At 37.1% G+C, this 22,744-nt stretch overlaps 1 protein-coding gene across 7 annotated transcripts in view; it reads left to right on the top strand.

The window, feature by feature from the left end:
* Positions 1–10,755: 10,755 nt before the first annotated feature.
* HDA14 (histone deacetylase 14) overlaps positions 10,756–22,744 on the top strand; it is a 257,848-nt gene continuing 245,859 nt past the window's right edge. For 3 of the 7 annotated variants that reach the window (XM_089820869.1, XM_089820866.1, XM_089820868.1), the window contains exon 1: positions 10,841–11,144. In XM_089820869.1, coding sequence (XP_089676995.1) covers positions 10,989–11,144 — 156 coding nt within the window. In that variant the 5' untranslated portion in view covers positions 10,841–10,988. Of the gene's footprint in view, positions 11,145–14,602; positions 14,741–22,744 lie in introns of those variants that run through there. The other 4 variants (XM_089820867.1, XM_089820870.1, XM_089820865.1 and 1 more) reach the window with 4 other exon arrangements.

The following is a 22,744-nucleotide window of genomic DNA, read 5'->3' as shown; positions in this document are numbered from 1 at the left end:
ACTAACCAATTATATTGAGATAACAAAAGATAGAGTAAACAAGAACAAGAGGTTGGCAAGTAGCATAATTTGTCCTACAAAAGCCATGATGGATCATAATTTACTCATAAAAGAGAGAAATAAATCAAGCACTAACTACAAAGAAGAGAACAATAGAGTTGATAGAAATTAAACAAGTCACAACACAAATTCATGTTGCAATCAAACACCCAAAAAAATTACCTCTGAATGAGATTATGTCTAGACCAGAGATACAATCAAGCACAATTGAAATGGACATGAATATCAACAGAGCACAAGATATCAATATCTCAGCAGAGGAACTAACATCAAATCACATTACTAGCAATGGAATGGATTTTGTGAGCAACCTCAAAGAGAAAATTATAACAGACCTTCCCAACCTTAGTGAGTTGGACAACCAAAGAAGAATATTAGTAATGGAAAGTCTCCAGGAAAGTAGAATGCCTCGAGTTAAAAGGAAAAGAGAAAAGGAAATAAAATATAAACTCTACAAATTTTGGCAGACCTCGATTGAAAAAGAAAGCTTGTTTGAAGACAAAAATGGAAATAACTCCCCAAACAAGGGATAACTCTATTGGACAATGTATGACTCAAATTCCAATAAAAATTGAAATTATTATTAGCAATCAAAATGGAAAAGACAACAATGACATTCTGGCTATGTTGGTAGAAGATTATCCTAAAGAAAATCAGGCTAACTTAGAACATAATTGGGAAGAATTTGGCTTCCAAACTTTAGTAGGATGGTTATTGGATCTAGATAAGGAAGAAAATAGAGAAAAGAAAAAAGAAAACTTGGATCCTATTTCTAACATAAACATAGATTTTAATAGAAAAATCAGTGAACTAATCATGAAAGAATTGAGGGAAGAAGATAAAGGAAAAGAAGATGAATCTATATTAAATAACATACTAAATGCAAATAGCAACCTGGGCAACCTAGGAATATTAACAAACATGGAAGGCGTTGAAAAACTAAAATTTGGTTTAAAAAAAGGTAGAAAAAAGGGAGAAAAATATTGGTAGAATTAAGAATTGCCATAGGAAAAGCATATAACTAGAAAAATATTAAGGATATTATAAAAGTTGGGAAGGGAAGAAACTTCTCATAAAATCATGAAGGTAATTGCATGGAATGTTAGGGACCTAAATGCCCCTAGTAGGATGTGCATGTCAAACACAATCTAATTTTATTAAAATAAAAACAATCTTAATGCAAGAAACTGAATTAAACAAGGAAGAGGGAGAAAAATTAAAAAAGGAATGGGATACTTTAAAAAGTGAAATGGTGGAGTCAGCAGGGTCATCAAGAGGATTAGGGTTCATTTGGGATCTGAGGAAACTAGATGTTACCCTCTTAGCATCAAATGAAAATTGGATGGGAGGTAAAATCAATAGTTTAAGAAGTGATATTAAATTCATAATTATAAACGTCTATGGACCAATGCCTACATCAAATAGAAAAATAGTATGGATGGAGATAAGTGAGTTTCTAAAGGCACGCCCAACTAATCATTTCTTCTTGGGAGGATATTTCAATGCTCTTATATCCATAGAGGAAAAATCCAGAGGAATATAGACAATGACATAGGCTATGGTAGATTTGAGAGATTGTTTTGCAAAGGACACATTAATTGATATCCCCACCTCTAGCAAAGTATACATGTGGAACAACAAAGGAAAGACTTTTACCAAATAGATGAAAGGTTAGATATATTTTTATATAAAGGGGAATTAAGTAATTTCAACTTCATATTTATAACATCTATTCTACCTTATGCTTGATTAGATCACTTTCTGGTCCAATTAGAAATAGGAGAGAAAAATAAACCCTCTAGAAATCCGTTCAAATGTGAAAAAATATGGTTCTTAGATGAAATTTTCTGCCAAAATATAAGACAATGGTGGCAAGAGGAGGAATTTGAGGGTTCCAAAATGTTTTGTTTAGTAGCTAAATTAAAAGCAATACACGACAAAATAATTAAAGATAGAAAACACTTCAACAACGTCTACAAAAAAAGTTAGACATTGAAGACAAAATAAAAAAGCTCAATAAAGAAGCAATCAAATACAAAATGGACAATGATAAATTTAACAAAGAAAAACAATTAGTAGGAAGAAAAAAAAAAACTTATCCTAGCTAAAGAAGATATCTTTTGGAAACAAAAATTGCGAGAAATATGACTAATAGAAGGAGACATAAATACAAAGTTTTTTTCATAACAATATGATAAAAAAAAAGAAACATTAATAAAACCCCTAAAATAAAAGACAATATGGGGTAGGAATTAGAAACTCCAAGTAAAATAGATGAAACCTACATCAAATATTATTCTGATATCCTTAATAATTATGAGTATTTAGATCTATCAACACAAAACAATATGTTAAGTTTTATTTGTAAAACATTAACAACACATGATAATAAATACCTTAATATGAAATTCACTTTAAAGAGGAAATCAAAGCAACACTTTTTTCTCCCAACATAGACAAATCCTTGGGACCAAATGACTTTCAAGCTTTTTTCTTTCAGAAATGTTCGAAAATCTTAGTAACGATTTATGGGAAGCAATAGAAGCAACAAGAAACTCAGGTTCATTATTAATAGAAATTAACGATACCTTCCTAGCATTAATACCTATGAAAGATAAACTCGAAGAACCTAGAGACTTTAGGTTGATAGCACTATGCAATACTATATACAAAATAATATCAAAAGTATTAACAAACTGAATAAAAATAGTATTAGGCAAGCTAATTTCAGAAGAATAAATTGGTTTTGTACCTAACAGATCTATCCATGATGGTTGTTGGTATCCATACAAACTCCGGTAATAAAACTTTCAGTTTAGGGTCTTGAACCTCTTTAAACTAAGCTCAAAGTGGTTCAATTTACTCACACAAGTTCAACAATTTATTTTAAGAGGTTCATATGTACAATTCAGTGGCTTGGGTTCAATGGTTCATTTTCGATTTAGAAATGCAGTTTGTTAGTTCAACATGGTTCCCAGTGGTCCAGTATGGTATAGTTTTTTAGTTAGCACAAAAAGTTTTCTCTGTGAATGTGAAGGCAGATGAAAAGTACCTCCATATACTAACAGAGGGAAGTTAGGTGTTACTGTGATGTTACTAAATACACATACTTTCTCTCTCCTAAAAAGGTCTTGACCTAAACACTTGAACAAAGTTAGTTACATATTGTTGTTTGAGTCACATTTTGAATTCCAATGGTTTCTATTTCAGTAAAGGGACATGAATCATTGTCAAAAAGATGCCAAAGTGGTATTCTATTCATGATATGTAGCTCAAGAAACCTAGACCACAATGCGCTCATCCCCGATACCAAGATATAAAGAATGAACCTTCGTGGAAATGTAGTGATCGTGACAGAACAACCACGACAACAAGAGTTGAATTGCAAGTTGATTATTAAAGAATCACTATCTACTTTGTTCACATCATTAAGGAGGAAATAATGTATCCATAATTCGTCTAGAGCTTAACAATTGAAATACATTGATCCCATGATTGTGCCAATTATATTTCATAATGAAGGGGTGCAAGCACAATTCGAATCTCATGTGAAGATGTGTCTGATGGGGTTGGCGTCTCAAACCAAGCATCATAGAATTCATATAAATGAAATAAGACAGAGCTTCCGAATCTTTATATATTTCTCGCATCAAATGATAAGCATGGTATTTCACTTTGTAGGTTGGGCCAAACATCAGCTTGATGATCCAAAGCCATTCCAAGCATTTCTAAAGATAATCGTGTCAGCTGGGACACCCTTAAATATTACACACTAAGAGAAGAATTAAGCTTGGGAAAAAAAGTTAACTTTGACTATTTAACACTTTTGATATAAGAATTAAGCTTAGTATGCAATGTTTAAGCCCTTCCTATCAGCTGTAGTAGGAGCAAGTGCACTAGCACTTGGTTTGGGCATGACATCTGGCTACATTTCTCCCTAGACTAGTCGTTTCTCCTCTCTTTTTGATCCAACATGTGCAAGGGATCATATTCCAATTATCGCATCCGTCTCAGAGCATTAACCGATAGCTTGCTCATCTTTCATGTTTGACTATCACATACTGTTGATTTTCCTTCCAGCGGAACTGTATTTTTGCTTCAGAAGATTAACATATGCCACTATCTTTATTGTGCTTTATGGGCTTACTAGTTTATATTTTGCTGGAGTGATGGTTCATTCGATCCTTGTGACAACTCCTGTTGTTTGTCTTATCAGTGCCATAACAATCTCTACAAGTGTGAAAAACTTGGCAGTTCTAACGCGTAGTAACCACAAACTCACTGTTGGAATAAGTCACTAGTTTGTTGCACCAAATCTGCTATTCTATTTAACAGTTGACTGCTGCTCCCTATTCTCTAGCCATCCGTTTTGTAGGACTGTAGTTAACTCCACCACATGTATGCACAATTGAATTTGTCTCCAAACACATGGCAAGGTTGTTAAGTGAAGTGTTAGTGCTGTCACATTAGATGATCCACATGTAAGCTCTAAACAGCTGGAAATCCTCTATTTATAGAGGTTATGTAATTGGTTGTTTGTGCGCAACCAGATCAATGAAATAATTTTGTTATTTGTTGTCATCATGTTTCTTTATAGTTTTAATTTTCAATATGGTATCAGAGCTTTTCGATCTTTTGGACTGTGATCTTATTTGACTCTTCAATGATACACTTTGCTGCGCAATGTAGTGTCATTTTTTCTCTTCATTATCTCTTTCCAGTAGATTGGCTCTTCCCTTGAGCAACCTTCCGAGGAGATCCCGATAAATATTTCTTTGCGTGATGGATGCTTAACAAATCATGTTTTGGTGTTTTGGAGTCCACTAATGCAACTTGGGGACATGTTTGAATTGTGTGATTGTAGGTAATTGGGATGCATTTGATTGTTATGAAAAGCAAAAAATGTTAAAGATTTCATTGCCCTTTTGGACAAAGTTTGAAATGAAAATGGTGAAAGCGTAGGATTCTTTTAAAGATAATTGGCTTTCTCTTTGAAGTGGGTTAATAATATATTTGATACTCACATTGAATTTTTTTTAAGATAGTTGAGAATAGAGGTTGGTTTAAACCATGCTATTGAAATTCACGGGTTATAAATTCATAGGCAGGCCAGCAAAGTTTTCAAGATTATGGAATATAGAGTTTTGTTTTGGATTGTATCTTTGTTTTCCTATTCATTACCATGGATAACAGGTGTTCAAACTCTTCCTCACGAGGCTCAAATTTTACTGGAAATGAAGAAAAATCTAAAGGATCCCCACTATAAACTGACAGTTGGAATTTCTTGAAGTGGTGCTTTGGTTAACTGGATAGTGAAAAGCTGATCATTAAAGTCAATGTCTGCAAGAGAACTTGTAAAGATCAAAATAGTGATTGTTGCGGCAAGAGGTGCATTATCTGTTGTGCCCAACACCTCAAAAGTTTTTACTATATTGATGAACCGTGTATCTGAAAAATATTCCTAGAGAACTAGCGAGCACAGCGGTTGGGTACCCATGTGACTCGGTAGATGAATTTTTTTCATATGGACTCAATATTAGTATGCAAGAGAAAAGTTTAGAGTTGGTTTCCCTATCATTGAATCAATGATTTTGTGAAGTTTGAAGGGTTTGTGGTAATCCAAAACCACTTGTTTAAGTAAATCTATTGAATGGTTTGTGGTAAGCCAAAACCACTTATTTAGGTGAAAAACCTAAAAGTCTTGAAGGGTTTGTGGTAAACCAAAACCACTTGTTTGGGTGAAAGATCCTAAAGCATTTTTTTTCCGAAGAGTTTGTGGTAAGCTAAAACCACTTAACAAGAAAAATGAATTTTTCATAGTGATAGTGATAGGGGAAACAAAAAAATTTCTACGTTGTAAATGGGTACCTCAAAAGGCTTAATGACAGGACCTATCATGTTTAAATTTCTTATTGTAATTTCTCCTACTGAAAGAGTCTTTAGTGGTAGAAATTAAGGGAAAATGTTGGAATAAGTCACTAGTTTGTTGCACCAAATTTGCTATTCTGTTTAACAGTTGACTGCTGCTCCCTATTCTCTAGCCATCAGTTTTGTAGGACTGTAGTTAACTCCACCACATGTATGCACAATTGAATTTGTCTCCAAACACATGGCAAAGTTGTTAAGTAAAGTGTTAGAGCTGTCACATTAGATGATCCACATGTAAGCTCTAAACAACTGGAAGTCCTCTATTTATAGAGGTTATGTAATTGGTTGTTTGTGCGCAGCCAGATCAATGAAATAATTTTGTTATCTGTTGTCACCATGTTTCTTTATAGTTTTAATTTTCAATACTCACATCTACAGTGTGAAATGAAGGTGCAAACATCTCAAAGGCAGTTGGCGATGGTCGAGGATCTCGAGTTGATCATAGTGATACACTCATGCATCGAATGGTTGAGACTCTGCAGAAGCCTTCAAGGGGAAAAGGTGATGTGTTCTCGTAATGTCCCTTCGGCCTTTAATGAATGTCGACACACTCATATAGGAAAGTCCACTTCCTAGGTTGAGAAGCCATCGCATTGGAAGTGTGCAATCCAAATATTTATGGTTCGTTCAGAAGGAGTCATGCACAGGTCCACATTATTGATTCCTCACAAAATAGTGAAATCGTGCATAATGATGACACCTTCCACATTCTCTTGACACATTTGCGGTAGTAAAGATGAATTGGTTCATGCAAAGTGGATACCTTGTGCTACCCGATAAAGCCTAGAGGTATCACGAGGAGCAACCACGTCTATCTGCATTGAATCTTGACTAGTTCCTAGTTTATCTTAGAGCATGGGCACACCTCGACCTCAATGATTCCATGTAACATGGGATGCCAAGTCAATGAATGATGCTCGCAGGACTAGGATAACAACCTCACAAAGTTATTAACTTAAAACATAAGATTGTTGGGCAAATACTCAGCAAGATAGCGAGGATGTCATCAATTTGTTTGACAGAATGTCTCCGATTTGTTCAATAAATCACAATTAATCAAGGGACTTAAATGATCAAGGCATGGATGCACACATAAGTCAGGATAGAACTTTACATCTACGATCCTATACCCTGGTCTTTGACATGGCACAAGGAGTATACATCAAACATTTAACACAGTGCTCGAAACTAGCTAACACCATATGCCTGCAACCATGAATAAAGGATGTAGGTTATAGACCACTAATAATTGGTGATAAAGGCATTTCCCAAGACAAATGAAGAGGATTGAGTCCATGCCTCAAAGTCATCTCCAAATGGTGATACTAAGGAATGACATGTGTTAATATTATCTTAGCCACGTGTAGGCACCTGGTCTTGATCTTGCTACCTCATTAATAATATAGTTTATACCCCTTCCACGATGAGGCATGAAAGATGGTTGCAAACTTTGTGGAGTCCTTAGTTTTGAATCCCAATAATGAAGGATATCGTTAAAACACGTGAAATCATTTTAGATTAAAAGATTAGGATTCAAGGGGATTAAAATAAACTATCATCGAAGAGTGATTAAAGAGGGTGATTCCAAGAATCGTAAAGTTACAAGAATGGTCAAGTGTTAAATAGATGAAAGAGTATAGGGATAAGGGTTCTAATTTTTTGGAGATTGTCTTTTCTAAAAACTTTGGGCTATGAAGAGGGGGTTTTCTATTGAGGCAATTGCTATGGTTCGCCTTCTAAGTTATCTAAAAAGAATCGAAAAAATGGAAGAGGATAGATGGCCTAAAGTGGTCTTTAGTGACACACTATGTCAGCGAAAAAGGACATGGATGCAACAAAGCATCAAATGGATGAGTAAATGGAATATTCAATTCAATATGTGCCCCACAAATAATAAAGAAATAAAGGTCTTTGTCATGGAGAAATTCTACAAGAGAAATTAGAGAAGTGAGATCGGAAGGAAGAAATTATATAATATAAATGAGTTCAACCCCGCTTGTGATCAACTCCAAAAAAGCATACATAGGAGCCAACATTTCTTAGAGGGCTAAAATTCTTATTGCTCAGCTGAGAACCAACTCTCACCAATGTCGTTGTGAGACCGAACGTTGGAAGAGGCCAAAGGAGGCTTGGGAAGAAAGAATTTGCAGATTCTACAATTCTGGGAAAGTGGAAACTGAACAACACTTTATTTTAGAATGTGAAGCCTACAAGAGTAGTAGAGATAAATTTGCGGACACTATATGTGACAGTTCTTGGCATAACCTATTCAATGAAGAGTACATTGAGCAATTGGGTGGACTCATCATCATTCTACACAAGCAACGAACATTGTTACTTAAGTCTGCTTGAGTTGTCTTGCTGTCCCATAGGCTATTTTTAGCCTCGTGGACATTAAAATTTTATCTATCTATCTATCTATTTAAGTTTTCATTCTAATTATGATGCAAAGAAAAGGGGGAGACTTTATTTTCAGATAGTGATTGTTGTACAGGAACAACAAAATCTTGGTTATTTTGTTGTGTCCAGAGAGGGTAAATATTAGTATATTAAAACTTTGAGTTTAAATGTTTGTTTTCTGATCAATATTTATCTTTGAGTGATATTAGTTTTCTCTAAATGTGTATATATTACATATGATCGTCATCACGATCATCTTTTGGACTTAGTACTCTAGTTTTTTCGTGCATTTGGAAAGACTAGTCTGTCTTTCTCTCTGCGTTATTTCTGTAATGATTGGATAAATGGACTTTGTGTCATTTATTTTCTACTTCCTTTCAATTCATTAGTCCCTTTGCATCTATATAATGTTTACAGATAAATGTTTGTAATCCTTTCTTACTTTCAAGTTAAAAGCATAATCAATCATAGTGTAGTCGAATCATTGTAAATCTTACACGAGGAGTTGTATCGAAATAAATTTAGAGGGCACTTAAATTTTTCAACAACGAAGCAACCCAACTGTTAGTGCTTACTAATTCTTCTTGTTTGGGTGTTTTAAGGTCAATTTGTATATATTTCTTTGGAAGACAATTTGTTCACTAACAATGGTATAATCACTATCCAAGAATTAACCCACTCATCTCAAATTCATAAAGATCCATGTATGATTATAAAATTAGACATCCATAAAGCATATGAAAAAGTGGACTGGAGATTTTTATGCAAAACCATGGAAGCATTTGGCTTTTCAAAATAATGGATCAATCTAATTTTCAATTGTATATCCTCCCTTAAAATCTCCCTACTTATAAACATAACACTTGAAGGATTCTTCAACATAATAAGAGGGCTAAGACAATGAGATCCAATTTTGCCTTTTCTATTTATAATGATGGCAGAAGCCTTCAACAAACCCATAAAAAAGGCTTAGACATAAGACATAATCAAAGGAATCATAGTTATAGAAGTGGTACCTAAGATAACCCACCAAAAATTTGCAACGACACTATTCTACCATGGGAAAGTACCCTAAATAAAAACTAATGATAAGTACTAAACTATTATAGACATGAATCTATCATTGTAATCCAATTACCAATCAAATTTTGAACATCTTCCTTTTCTATTTAAATTTTAGTCTATAATTTTTCTAGCGCAGAATAAGAATCTGTCGTGCCATTGCCCTACTTCTTAAAATACACTGTTAATTTTTAGTTCCTGCCTTCGGCATATAACTATTGTTTTCGTTTAATGCAATTATATTTCTTTTTGTCCAATCAAATTTCAAAAATTTTAAACTTAGTTGCATATGATATAGTTTGAGAATTTCTATATATTTATCAGAATTTAATAATACAAATTATCTACAGTTCTATTGGTCATTTCAAAAAATTGCAATGAAAAAAATCAAATTCTACAACTTTAATTCAAAAAATATATCACATCACTTTAAACACCACTAAATATCATTTATGTCTGCCAATCTTAATAAATGAAATCGTTGTTCCGTATTAATTACAATTTGTCTAAGTCGGTGAGGTTGAAAAGGACAAGCATACATTTTAAAACTCAACGCACTTTTAATCTATGAATAGAATGCTGATCGCGAATAATCCAGCCGCCATTACGGCTCAGTCCTGTATTCATATGTATAAATACATCTCCAGAGCCACATCAAATAATATTTTTAACTATCATTTTTTAAATTCTGTCTAGAGGGTAATTTAAAGAATGTTAAATAAAATAACTTTATAATTGATAAAGTAAAAATTATTAACATTTCAGAAATGTATTAAAATCAATTTATTTGTGTGATATAGTTATAAAATAAGTTTTGATAATTTGATTGTTAAATTAAATAATTATAGTAAATAAGTAATATTAATTTAATTTATAATACTACTATTTTTTTGATCATCTAATGTAGGAAAAACTATCTATATAATAGTCAACCATATTCCAAAATCATATGAATTAGAATTGGTCACAAAAGAGAGTCATTAAAGAATGTTTTTGTCAAATGAAGTTCCATGGATGGCCTTTTTCATCAAGATAGATTGGCTATTCCCAAACCTAAAATCGAATTCTTACTATGTAAATAAATATCTTCTTAGAAACATTTCTAACATTTTTAAAAGTATCTTGTATGAAAAATCTAATGTGCTCACACTAATTTCTTGAACAAAAAATTCATTTATCAAAATTCACTTATTGAACGTATTTAAGATTACATTTAATTTAATAGTAATAATCAATCCATATAAATAAATATATAATTTTCATTATTAATTATCTATTTTTATACTTCCAAATATTTTTTCATTTGAATCTAAAAGCATTATACGCAGGAACTTTGACGTTGCGTCTCTTGTTTAAACTAGCCGCTGCATCCATGGTAGTAGAAGAAACGGGTGTTATGGGTGCTCATCCAGGCACCACTTGGAGCTTGTGGACGTTATCGATTTGGTCTTTTGGAAAAATCCACTTATCTTTTACGCTAGTAAATGCCGGGGAGGATGGTTTAATGTCTGATTAGTGGAGGCAAGTAAAGTGCGACCATGAGAATAAGTCCGTGCCTTTCCAAATTCAAATTCAGTGTGAAGTGCAGCGATGGGGAAGGGCCCGGCAGCAGCAGCAGGGCGAACGCCAGTGCATTAGCGGAAGCGCGGGTGGTGTTTTGTGCAGCTCCCGCAATGGGCCACAACAATAATCAGGCAAACGTCTTTTATTGCTGTTTCCTCCTTTATACTCTACTGGTTATATTTACTACCGTTATCTGTTTGCTCTGTTGATGACTTTTCAACACAATATTCACAATTTCGTATCATAAGGAGACTACTGATTTTTAACCCATGTTGGGCAGAGGCTACAAGATAAAGCTTGTTCGAGAGGATAGGGACCTAGTGGTGGTTGTTTTTTGCATTAAACTTTCCAGCACAGGGAAGCTTCGAACAAGCATTATCCTTTGCTCGATATTGCATCCATCTAGAACTCCCATACCACTTGACAATGCAGGGTCTGCTGAAGGAAAACGCAGGTCCTCAATATGCAATCGCTGGCCCAGACCAAGAGCCGCACCCGCTGTTCGTATTCACGCCCAAGCGAGGGTATTGTGCAGGGAATGAACATCAATATTGGCGTTGAATATTCAGCGGCAACAGTCACCCTTAATGGTGACACACAAAGGCAGCTCGATAGGGTAAAATACTCGCTTAGAATGCAGCGTTAGGTACCTCTAGGAAATAATGCCCAACCATATTTGATGCACCAAGTTAAAGGCAAATTGCAAGGATAATGGCATCCCAAACGTAGAGATAATTGTGAGCGCTAAATGTGGCCTCAGTGCTCAGCAACACACTTAAACATAGTTATTCTATGATGGGTTTCCTCTAAGAATGAACATCAGATTGTTCATCCCGAGAATCCAGTCATGCCGACCTGTTGCCTTCTATCTAGTTGGAGTTTGAAATTGTGCAACCCAAATCGAGAGTTCGGTGACAAGAAGATCAAACTAGAATGAAGGATTTAATGATATGCAAGACTACTCTAGGTTTTTATGAGATTTCTTATGCAAAGAGATGAAGTTAATCTAGATGAATGTGCAAGCCAATCTAAGAAGAAGATAAGCAAACGTTAATCTCGAATGTATGCATTTGTAATCTAAGAATGAGAATTAAAACTATGAAAGTAAATGCTAGCAATGGAATCACTTTGAATGCACTAAAAGTGAGTACTCAAACCGACAGAGTCTCCAATGAGAGACAAAAGTACCCAATTTGTCGAATCTCAAAACCGATCAATGGTCAAGATCAAATCGGATGAACGGTTGAGATCAGATGAGAGTTTAGTTCGAATGGAAAGGTTCTATTCAAGAGAAGCTTTTGAGAGTTTCTAGGAAATAAGATTCAATTGAGAGTTAGTTGACTGATTCATTTTCTTTTCTTTTTACATGAACTCAAAGTTTTCATTTCTGAATACAAGAGAAGGTATTGAGAGGATATTTGAATTATTAATTAAATATGTCCTCATATTTGATGATTTTCAATTAATTGAATAATTAAATTCAATTGTTGAAATGAGAGTATTTAATTAAATCAAATATATTTAATTCCTTTTTCATGTGTATTTAACTGAAAGGGCTGATTAAATTAAATTAAATGCACTAGGTCCTTTAATTAACTAAATTCAATTAGAAGGGTTTGTTAGCCAAATTAAGTCGATACCTAGGAATTAAATGAAGTGTGAGATTATTACAGATTTAGGATTTTCTGCAATTGATACTTAGATCAAGTAAAGTCAATTAGGAATAGAAATGCCTAGTAAATTAGGACTTTGTTGATTGATTGTTACATCCCAAATTTTGACCTAATTTTAAAGTTATTTATAGCCGTTAGATTGAATGGATTTTCTTTAATAATCATGTGAAGAGGGTAGTTAAATATATCCATTGTATTAACTGTTTAATGAAGATGGTTGTTATCCATTATTTGTCATGTGATGATTAGCAGTTGCTTGATTTTGGAATTATGGTTAATAATTAAATTCTTTATCTATATTAAATGTTATTATGAAATTTGTTATTATTGTGGAAATATTGCACAGGTGATTGCAAGAGAAGATGAAGGGGAGAAGCATTGCTAAACAAGATCAATGGAATGGGATACTAGCTTAGTCCAATTATCGGGTTGACAGGTATGACCTTTAATTGCTTTGGAAAGGACCTAGTGACTTGAACATCAGGATACAATCAATGAACCCGCATGAGCTATTAAATAAACATTTAATTTTTTTAAAATTATTTAAATTAAAAATAATGCATGCCTTAAATGGTTTTTGATTGATTTTTCCACCACATCATTATAATGTATACCTATGTACGTGCACATAGATATAGGAATAAAAGTGACACCATAATATTATTTTTATAAATAATATGATGCCACCTCATAAATACATTTACGTGCAAGTAGATAGATATAAATTATAATTATCTTCGATTTACAACCTTCAAATCTTTTTCCATAATTATTCATTTTTCTTGCTAAAAACTGAAATATTTGGCATATTTTATTGGCGATCAAGAGCCAAGTCTCTTCTTTAGGAGTTACGGTTTCTTGGAAGCCAAAGAGACTTTGATACCTTCTTATATTATGAAGCCGACAGAGACGGAATGCATGAACATATCACCTCACTCCCTTTTTCATATCACCTGACTTCTTTTTCATCACCCGACCTCTATTTCATATCACCCGATACCTTTGTAGATATCACACGATTTCTCTGCAATATTCCATTTGAAATCATTGCATTTTCCTTCAATGAATTGCCTTTTATATTGATGTTTGTTGAAGACATGATTGATAATCACATTGGAATTTGTGTTTAAAGATTTCTTCTATGAAGGGTGGGGCTGATTGACAGCGTTCAACAAGACTCCATTTTAATTCTAGATTTTACCAAGTTATGTGGTTGTCCATATTCCAAGCATTACAATATGTTTCATTATTAGATATTACTGCATTCCGATTACTACAGCAGTAAGATACAGTTTTATATTATGATGCATATCATCTTGCTTAAATATCATCAGTTAGACCCTCTCTAGGATAGAGCTGTTTATGATAAATAAAAGCCAAGTATCCATGAAATGATATCATATTTTATTTATGCCATTGAAAGTCAGAATCAAATTATACTTATTCTGCTAGTCTTTTAGATCACATTTCTCAAATCACAGATTGTGATAAGCTGGAAACATATAATATTCATATATCAGTTGAGGATCAATGGATAGAGCCGATTGCTCTGAGTTTCGAGCACCTAGGACTCACCGACTGTATAGCCATGGAAAAGGTGAAGAGGTGAGATGGAATCTACAATAACATGGAAATAAAAGTTAGACATGACATAACAAATCTAAATTAATTTCATTTAATAGCTCATGCTTGTTCATACTATTGTTCCCTTGTTGTCAAGTCGAGCGGTGGTGATTGGGTCATTGAGACCATTAGAAAACCTTGGCCAAGGTTTAAGGCATATTTGCCATCTATGATCACTTGATGTCAATAGAGCCAGTTATTCAGACATGTCTGTCCATAATTGTGTAGACATTCTAAACATCGGAATGCTCAGATGGCTGGACTAAAAGTATCCCAAGCCTGATCCTGGGGTAGGGAGGGCCTTTCTATTCAATAGATAGTGTGAGGATAAATATGGTCCGAGGTTGGGAGGTTAAGCCTAAGTCAATGCTTCTCCTCTTACCGGAATCCGAGGCTTGCACAACCAATTAAAGACTCACCAGATACTTCTTGTATGTTCTTTTTTCTTTTTCTTGTTATGCATTTACTTATATGCATGGAAAGATAGTAAATCGTTTTTTTTGTTATATTAGTGATTACAGTTATTGCAGTTGATCATTGATACAATTATTTCAGTTGAACGTTATTATAGTTATTTCAGTTATTTCAGTTGATCATTGTTACACTTATTTCAGTTGAACTTTATTATAGTAATTTCAGTTATTGTTATTACAGTTGATCATTGTTATAGTTATTTTAGTTGAGCTTTGTTATCTCAGTGATTCATTGAAAACAGTTAATGTCTCATAAAAAAGAATTCAATATTTTTTTTTCAATAAATAGTTGAGGAAAATTCTTTCTAGATCACTTTTATTTTATTATGAAAATCCGTTTGTTACATTGATAGATTGATGTTTTGAGACAAATGCACCAAATTGGTTTAGCTTGCCAATTTTGGGGTATTACAATAATAAGCGCCCAAAATATGCACACCAATTTGGCTGATAGCAAAGTTTTCAGGTGCCCAAATGACAGTAAACAATGCTGCCTCGAATCAGATTATGATGGACATCCAAAATTCAGGCACAATGGCGTCCAAAACAAAGATGATATATACCAAACTCCCAACGCTTCAAGCCACTTCAACAATCTAGAAGGTGCTAAAAAATCAGATTATATAAATAAATAAATTCATTACACCTTAACAATGAATTGAATATGAGACCCAGATTCAAAATGCAACACCAATTTGCTATGCAACAACAGAAAATTGCTTCCCAACGCAAGAGGAATCAATCCTCAAGAGAAAACCACAACTTTGAAATCCTCACAAGCAATTCTCAAAAAGCAATAGACAAGAGATGGTTCTAATTGCGTCATGAAACCTCTTTAATAAAGCCCTTGAATTCTCCCATACACTTGTTAGCCGACTGGATGGTTCCGGCGATGTTTCTGTAGCCGACGGTCCGGTGATGTTCTGTAGCCGACGGTTCGGCGGTGTTTCTGTAGCCGACGGTCCGGCGGTGTTTCTGTAACGGATAAAATAATTGTGGCCGACGGACTCCTTCGGGAAGGTTCGGCAATAGTATTTATATCCCGTCCGGGATCATTGTAAATTTTTTTTTTTTTTTTTTTTCAAAATTTTTTATTTTTTATTTTTTATTTTTATTTTTTTTTGAAATGGGATACATTAATCAACAACAGTACCTCTGAGTGACGTCATCGCCAGGGAATGCTGTACTGACGACACGGAAGGATTCACCGCCGGCGAGTACTTCCTTACACGATATGGTTTCAACTTAGATCCGTTAACTGGCTGAGTTATCTCTTGTCCGTCCAAGGTTGCTAATTTCATTGTCCCCGTGTCGCCAATTTCTCGGATTTGATATGGTCCAATCCATTGCATTTTGAATTTGCTCGGCTTGATTTCGTTACGGCCATCATACTTCAGTACTAATTGTCATGTCTGGAATCTGTTATGTCTCAGATGCTTGTCATGCCAGAGTTTGCGTCTATTCTGTGCCACTTCTGTTGCCCACTGTGCCAACAACCGTTTCTCCTCCAGTTTATTCAAATTAGTCAATCGCTCTTGTAGACTTCCGTCATCATCTAGTTTGTTTTCCAACGCTATTCGAAGACTTGGAATCATGAATTCTGCGGGGACCACTGCTTCTTGTCCAAACATTAACTGGAATGGTGTGTACCCGGTCGTCAATTTGTATGCCGTGCGGTACGCCCAGAGAGCAGCAGGTAAGTTCTCTTCCTAATCCGCTCCTTCCACCGCGTAGGATTTGTAGATGATGGATACCAGAATTTTATTGGTGGCTTCTGCCTGCCCGTTTGCTCTTGGATAGTACGGACTTGACAGCGAATGATAAATCTTGAACTGAGTAGTGAGCAGTCGAATAACATGATTGATGAAATGACCTCCCCTATCACTTGTTAATTGTAATGGAATTCCATACCTTGTGATGATTTGTTCATAAATAAACTTCGCGGTACTGACGGCCGAGTTATCCGGTAACGCACGGGCCTCCACCCACTTGGTCAGGTACTCCGTTGCAACAATGATGTAGCGACACCGTCGAGTCGTGCTCACCCTCAATGGTCCAACGAAATCTAGTCCCCATCGTTCAAAAAGTTCCTGCGCATGAGAAGGTTGAAGTGGCATGAAATCTTTCTTCAGCGGTTTCCCAGTCCGTTGGCAAGTGTCACATCCGACGACCCATTCCCGTGCATCATTGTACACCATTGGCCACCAAAGTCCTGCAAGCAATATCTTTCGTGCAGTGGTGTCAGGCCCCATGTGGCCTCCTGCGGGGCCTTCATGGGCTTCTTTTAACACCTGCGGTATCTCTTCTTCCAGCACACATCGTCGAAGAATGTGATCCGGCCCCATTTTGTAGAGCAACCCATTGATTAATTGGAATGTACGACTCCTGATTATCAATTTGCGTCTATCGTTTGGTGACATCCCCGTGGGAAATTGTCCTGTTGATAGGTATTCACCAATACTCTTGTACCATTCCGGCAGTATCCCAATCTGAAACAGCTGTGCGTCAGGAAAGTCGTCATTCACACCATCCGCTGATTCCCCCGTTTTGATCCGTGACAGGTGGTCGGCACTGACGTGTTTCTTTCCTGGCCGGACATTGATTTTGAAAGTAAATTCTTGCAACAGTAGCAACCATCGGCTGATCCTCCCTTGGATGACGGGTTTGTTAATCAGGTACAACAGGGCCTGGTGATCAACATAAAACACAAACGGTGTAGCAAGCAAATAATGGCGGAATTTTTGTACGGCATAAACCATTCCCAAAGCTTCTCTTTCAGTCGTGCTGTAGTTTTGCTCGGCCTTTGATAACAACCGGCTGGTAAAGTATATTGGATGATCCAATCTGTGATTACCAGTCTGTGCCAGGGTTGCGTCGATCGCATAATTAGAGGCATCCACATGAACATGAAATTCTTTATTCCAATCCGGATATGCCAGGATGGGTGCCGTAGCCAGTCGTACCTTTAGCCCTTCAAATGCCTCATCCTGCTCTTTCTCCCATCTAAATGCTTCTTTCTTGCATGTGAGCTTATCTAATGGCTGGGATACCTTGGCAAAGTTTTTAATAAATCTCCGGTAATACCCAATGTGTCCGAGAAAAGATTTTACCTCCGTGACATTAGTGGATGGCTGCATTTCTAGAATGACTCTCACTTTGTCGGGATCCGTCTTTAATCCTTCCTTACAGACAATGTGTCCGAGCAGTCTGCCATGTGGAACCATGAATCGACACTTCTTGGGGTTCAATGCTAGCCGGGCTCTGCGACATCTCTCCATACATTCACCAAGTGCTGCCAGGTGTCCGTCTTCTGCGCTGAATATTGACCAATCATCCAAGAAGGCCTTGAAATTTCCCACAGACATCTTGTCGAAGATATGCAGCACAATCCGTTGGAATGTGGCCGGTGCATTACACAACGCAAAAGGCATCCGATTGTACGCATAGACGCCATCTTCAACAACAAACGTCGTCTTCAACTTATCTTCCTCTGCTATAGAAATCTGATTATGTCCGAAAAACCCGTCCATGAACGAGTATATTTCATGTCCCGCGACCTCCTCCAGAATGCTATCTGTGAATGGAATTGGAAAAGGATCTTTGATTGTTACTGCATTCAGGCATCTGAAATCAACGCATATCTGAATCTGAATAGTATCCTTTTTTAAGGAAATGACTATTGGTGACACCCATTCGCTGGTCTGTACTTTGAAGATAATGCTAGCGTTCAGCATCCGGTTGATTTCCTCCGTAACGCGTGCGGCATAGTTCTTATTCATCCTGTAGGGTCGCTTCCGTACAGGGACAGCTCCATCCATCAGCGGAATGCGATGCACACATAATTCCGGCGGTACTCCTTTGAGGTCCTTGTATGTCCATGCAAACACATCCTTGTAGTCCAGAAATATCTTAAATGCCGCGGCTTTGAGTACTGGATCCCAATTATCTCCCACTAGGATGTTCTTTGGTTCTGCCCCATCCCCTAGATTCATCGTTTGCAGTGTAGCTTCATTATACTTGATCGGCTCTCCTTCACCGAATGCATGAGCGGGGGTAATATGCAATGGTGATTCCCCCTCCTTAACTTCAGTAAACTCCTTCGGATATTCGTTCTCAATTGACAGAACATTACAACTCGGAAATAACTCATAGTCCTCCAGTTGCCAGTGGTATAAACCGTTGACGGAATCCAAGTCGTCATCCGTTATTCCCCCGTCCAATCGGAGAACGCCTTCTTGATTTGGTTCCATCCGCTGTCTCCCTCCATCCTCCTCACCCTCCGAATCGGATGACAAGGCCTCTTCCCCTACCATTTGGGTATGCAAATCGATGACGAATCGACGGCCTTTACTTTCAAGGGATATAGTGTTCTTCTTCCAGTCGTGTCGGGCTCTTGCTTTTATAAGCCAACCGCGGCCTAGGATGGCATCATAACCTTTCTTTTTCAATGGAATTACTACGAAATCCATTAGAAACGGCTGAGTGCCAATGGTTACCGGCTGTGCCATGAGAATACCCAGTGGTTTAATACCATGTTGATCAGCGGTTAGGACCTGAAAACTTGGAGGCCATAATGTTGGCTGTCCAAGTTTCCTCCAAGTTTCCTCTGGCAATACATTCACGCCGGACCCTCCATCCACTATGGTGTCCGTGAGAACATGTCCAAGTATCCCCATTTCGACAACTGCAGGGTGCCGTCCTGATGTCAGTGCCAACAACATCTAGTCTTCTCCTCCCGTAACAAGTTCCTTTTCTTTCCGTCGACTTGGTTCTCCTGGTGGCTTCTCCTTCTCAAGGCTTGCTTCCCCTGTCATATTTGAAAAAGCAGATCGAAGTTGGGGCATGGTAAGAAGCAAATCACTTACCTTTACTTGCACCTCTGTTTGCAAAATTTGGCGTATTATGTTTTGTTCAGCGGAATTCCTTATTGAGGTGGCGGCAGTGGTCGGAGGTGTTACTGCTTGAGATATTTTACCAACCTCTGCCCGTGCTGCCGCAAACTTCTTTTTTTCTTCGGTGGGGTCCGGATATCCTTTTGCTTGTTGCTGCGTAATGGCCAGAACTTCTTCTTCATTGGTTCCAACCGTGATTAAGTTCACTTCGGCTTTTGGGCATTTTGAGTCATCGTGGTCGTCGGGTCCGCACCATTGGCACAATAGGTGAGGTGTATTTGCTGTTGGACATTCTCGCGCAAAATGCCCCCATAAGTTACATGCTCGGCACTGAATAATTGGTCGTCCGTTTGCATCATACTGAATGCGGCTTCTGCTCGTATCGGTGTTGTTATTGTTGTTGTTATTCTGTCCACGGCGATTATTTCTGTATCCTCCAGATGTAGCGCCTGTGTTGGTGTTTCTGTTACCTCCTGACGGGGAAGCCTCCTGTGTGAGAAGCACCTGTGAAGATCCTCTTGTTTTCATGTTAAAGGGACAGTCCTTTGTCGAATGGCCCATGATCTGACAGATGTCACAGAATTGGTTCGTCGGACATGATCCCTTAGTATGACCGTCGGTCTTACATTCCGTGCACCACAGTTCACTACTTTTTGGCTCCTTCTGCATATTTTTAAACTCCTTCATCATTCGAACCATATCCTTCTGTAAGGCACGAACCTTTTTGTTACTACCTTCGTCATCGCTGCTATCATCTTGAGCGGATTCATCATCATCAGAGTCAGAGGAGCTGGTTTTCTTCTTCTTTGTCTTCTGTGCACTCTCAAGGTCGAGGGCTCTGTTGTAAGCATCGGCATATGATGACGGTGGCACAATTTTCATTTTCCTCCGTAGTTTCGAGCGTAGGCCGTCCACAAACCACCTTTTCTGCAATCCGTCCGTTGGCTTGCTTTCCATTTTGTTTACTAAGTCTTTTAATCTCTTGGCATAGACGCGGACCGTTTCGTGCTTCCCTTGCTTGGTATTGAAAATTTCTTCTACGATTTCATTATCATCCCGCAAGAGTTTAAATTCCGCCAAAAACTCCTTTTTAATGTTATCCCATGTATCCAGCTTCTGCGGATCCATATCCGAAAACCAATCAATCGCAACACCCCGTAGGGTTGCCGGAAATTGCCTGGCCCATTCGTCGGCATCTGTGATTCCATTTGCCCGCCAGATCGTCTCACATGTCTTACAATGTCGGAGAGGGTCAGCTGTACCATCGCCTTCAAATTTAGGTAATTTTTCTTTGGGTCCCGCCATAACTCTGGAGGTCTGCACTCCTACAGTGGTCGGCACTCCCACACTGGCAGTTTGTACTCCCACACCGGTAGTCTGCACTCCCACACCGGAGGTGTCGACAGCTGCAACCCTTGGTGAAGACGGAGGATCCTCCGAAATTGTTTCCCGCGGAAGTCTATCCTGGACGAAGAGGTCACTCCACGCTCGTGCTCCGTCGGCACTGCGAGCCGTGCGAGTTGATGCTCTCCCGTCTGAATTTTCTTCCCTCGGCGAACACAAATTCAAGAACTCCTCCCGTGCTTCTTCCACCAATTCCACCCGCTGCTGAGTCTCCTCCAACAATTCCTCCGCACTTCGGTTGCCGTCGGCAATCTTTTGGAATCTCCGTCGGCGTTCGGCTTGCTGTGCCAAAATTAAATTCTCTTGCACAGTACGGATTCCATCTTTTCCCTTCACCTTATTCCGATCCTTGTTTAACTGATTTGGCATTAATCTTCATTCCTCCCACCTTCCAGATTCATAAGGCAACGGCGCCAAATGTTTACCGTACAGGTAAAGTAAATGAATGCACACAGAAAGTAACAGCAGAACAGTAGCATAATATTCGCAATAGTAAGTGAATGATCATTTACAATGATCCCGGACGGGATATAAATACTACTGCCGAACCTTCCCGAAGGAGTCCGTCGACCACAATTATTTTATCCGTTACAGAAACACCGCCGGACCGTCGGCTACAGAACATCGCCGGACCGTCGACTACAGAAACATCGCCGGAACCATCCAGTCGGCTAACAACACTTTTCATTAAGGTTGCTTCATCAACATACCACTCAATTAGAAGCTTCCAACTAATTCTTTTAAATAAACAACTTTTAAGCACATAGCTTCATGAAGATACTTTTTACTAAGAGGCTTCTCATTTACACCATCAAATTATAACATGAAATAAAATAAAGTCCCCTTCATAATTAAAAGCCTCATTAATCACGTATTAAATATGAAATCTATGAATATGCTTAGTCCACTGCTGATGAAGATTAACTGCAGTGCTTCCATTGCACTGCTAAAAATAGAAATCACTTGTAATGTCCCCTTTTTGGGACATTAGGAAATTAAGGACACGTTCATGTAATATCAAATTGATCTATGTGAACATAATATAAATAATTAAAAAGGTGTCAATTTAATATTATAATGTGGGCCAAAGTGACAAAAGGGGGATAAGATGAAAAGACAAAAGGCAGTTGAAGAATTACTATTGAGCATTAAAAGAGGAAGTCTCTTTCTTTTTCAGCTAGGCTTGGATTTGAGATTTATTTTCTGGTTTCTCTTTGGAGAACTTTGGGAAGAAACTAGCTTTCTCTTGTTGAGGATCTTGAGGACGGAAACCTTCGGGCTCTTCTTGGGTGGATTGGACGTAGCCCAAATTCGTCTTTGTGATGGATTCACATCATAATGACATTGGGCTTTTAGGTGCATTTTATTGTTTATTTCCAATCTGTTTGTATTTTTGTGTTTAAGATTGGACTTGATTGTTATTGTATTGTTGATGTTTAATGCAATAATGAGTTTTGGAGTTTAATGAGCATTTGCTGGTTTATTTGCATAAGCTATATGTTTATACTTTGAAAATTGTTTGAGGAAAAAATTTGGTATAATATTCGACTGGGATATTATAGTGGTATCAGAGCGGTGTATATTGTCAATCTATGAGGTTTAATAACGACAAAGTGCATGATTACATTGTTGGAATTTAAAGATTGGTTTCATTGAAATATTTCAT

The sequence above is a fragment of the Cupressus sempervirens genome, chromosome 3 (assembly GCF_028749045.1).
Source record: "Cupressus sempervirens isolate cs-2001-9-10 chromosome 3, ASM2874904v1, whole genome shotgun sequence".
Taxonomy (NCBI): domain Eukaryota; kingdom Viridiplantae; phylum Streptophyta; class Pinopsida; order Cupressales; family Cupressaceae; genus Cupressus; species Cupressus sempervirens.
This window is presented reverse-complemented; position numbering and strand designations above follow the sequence as displayed.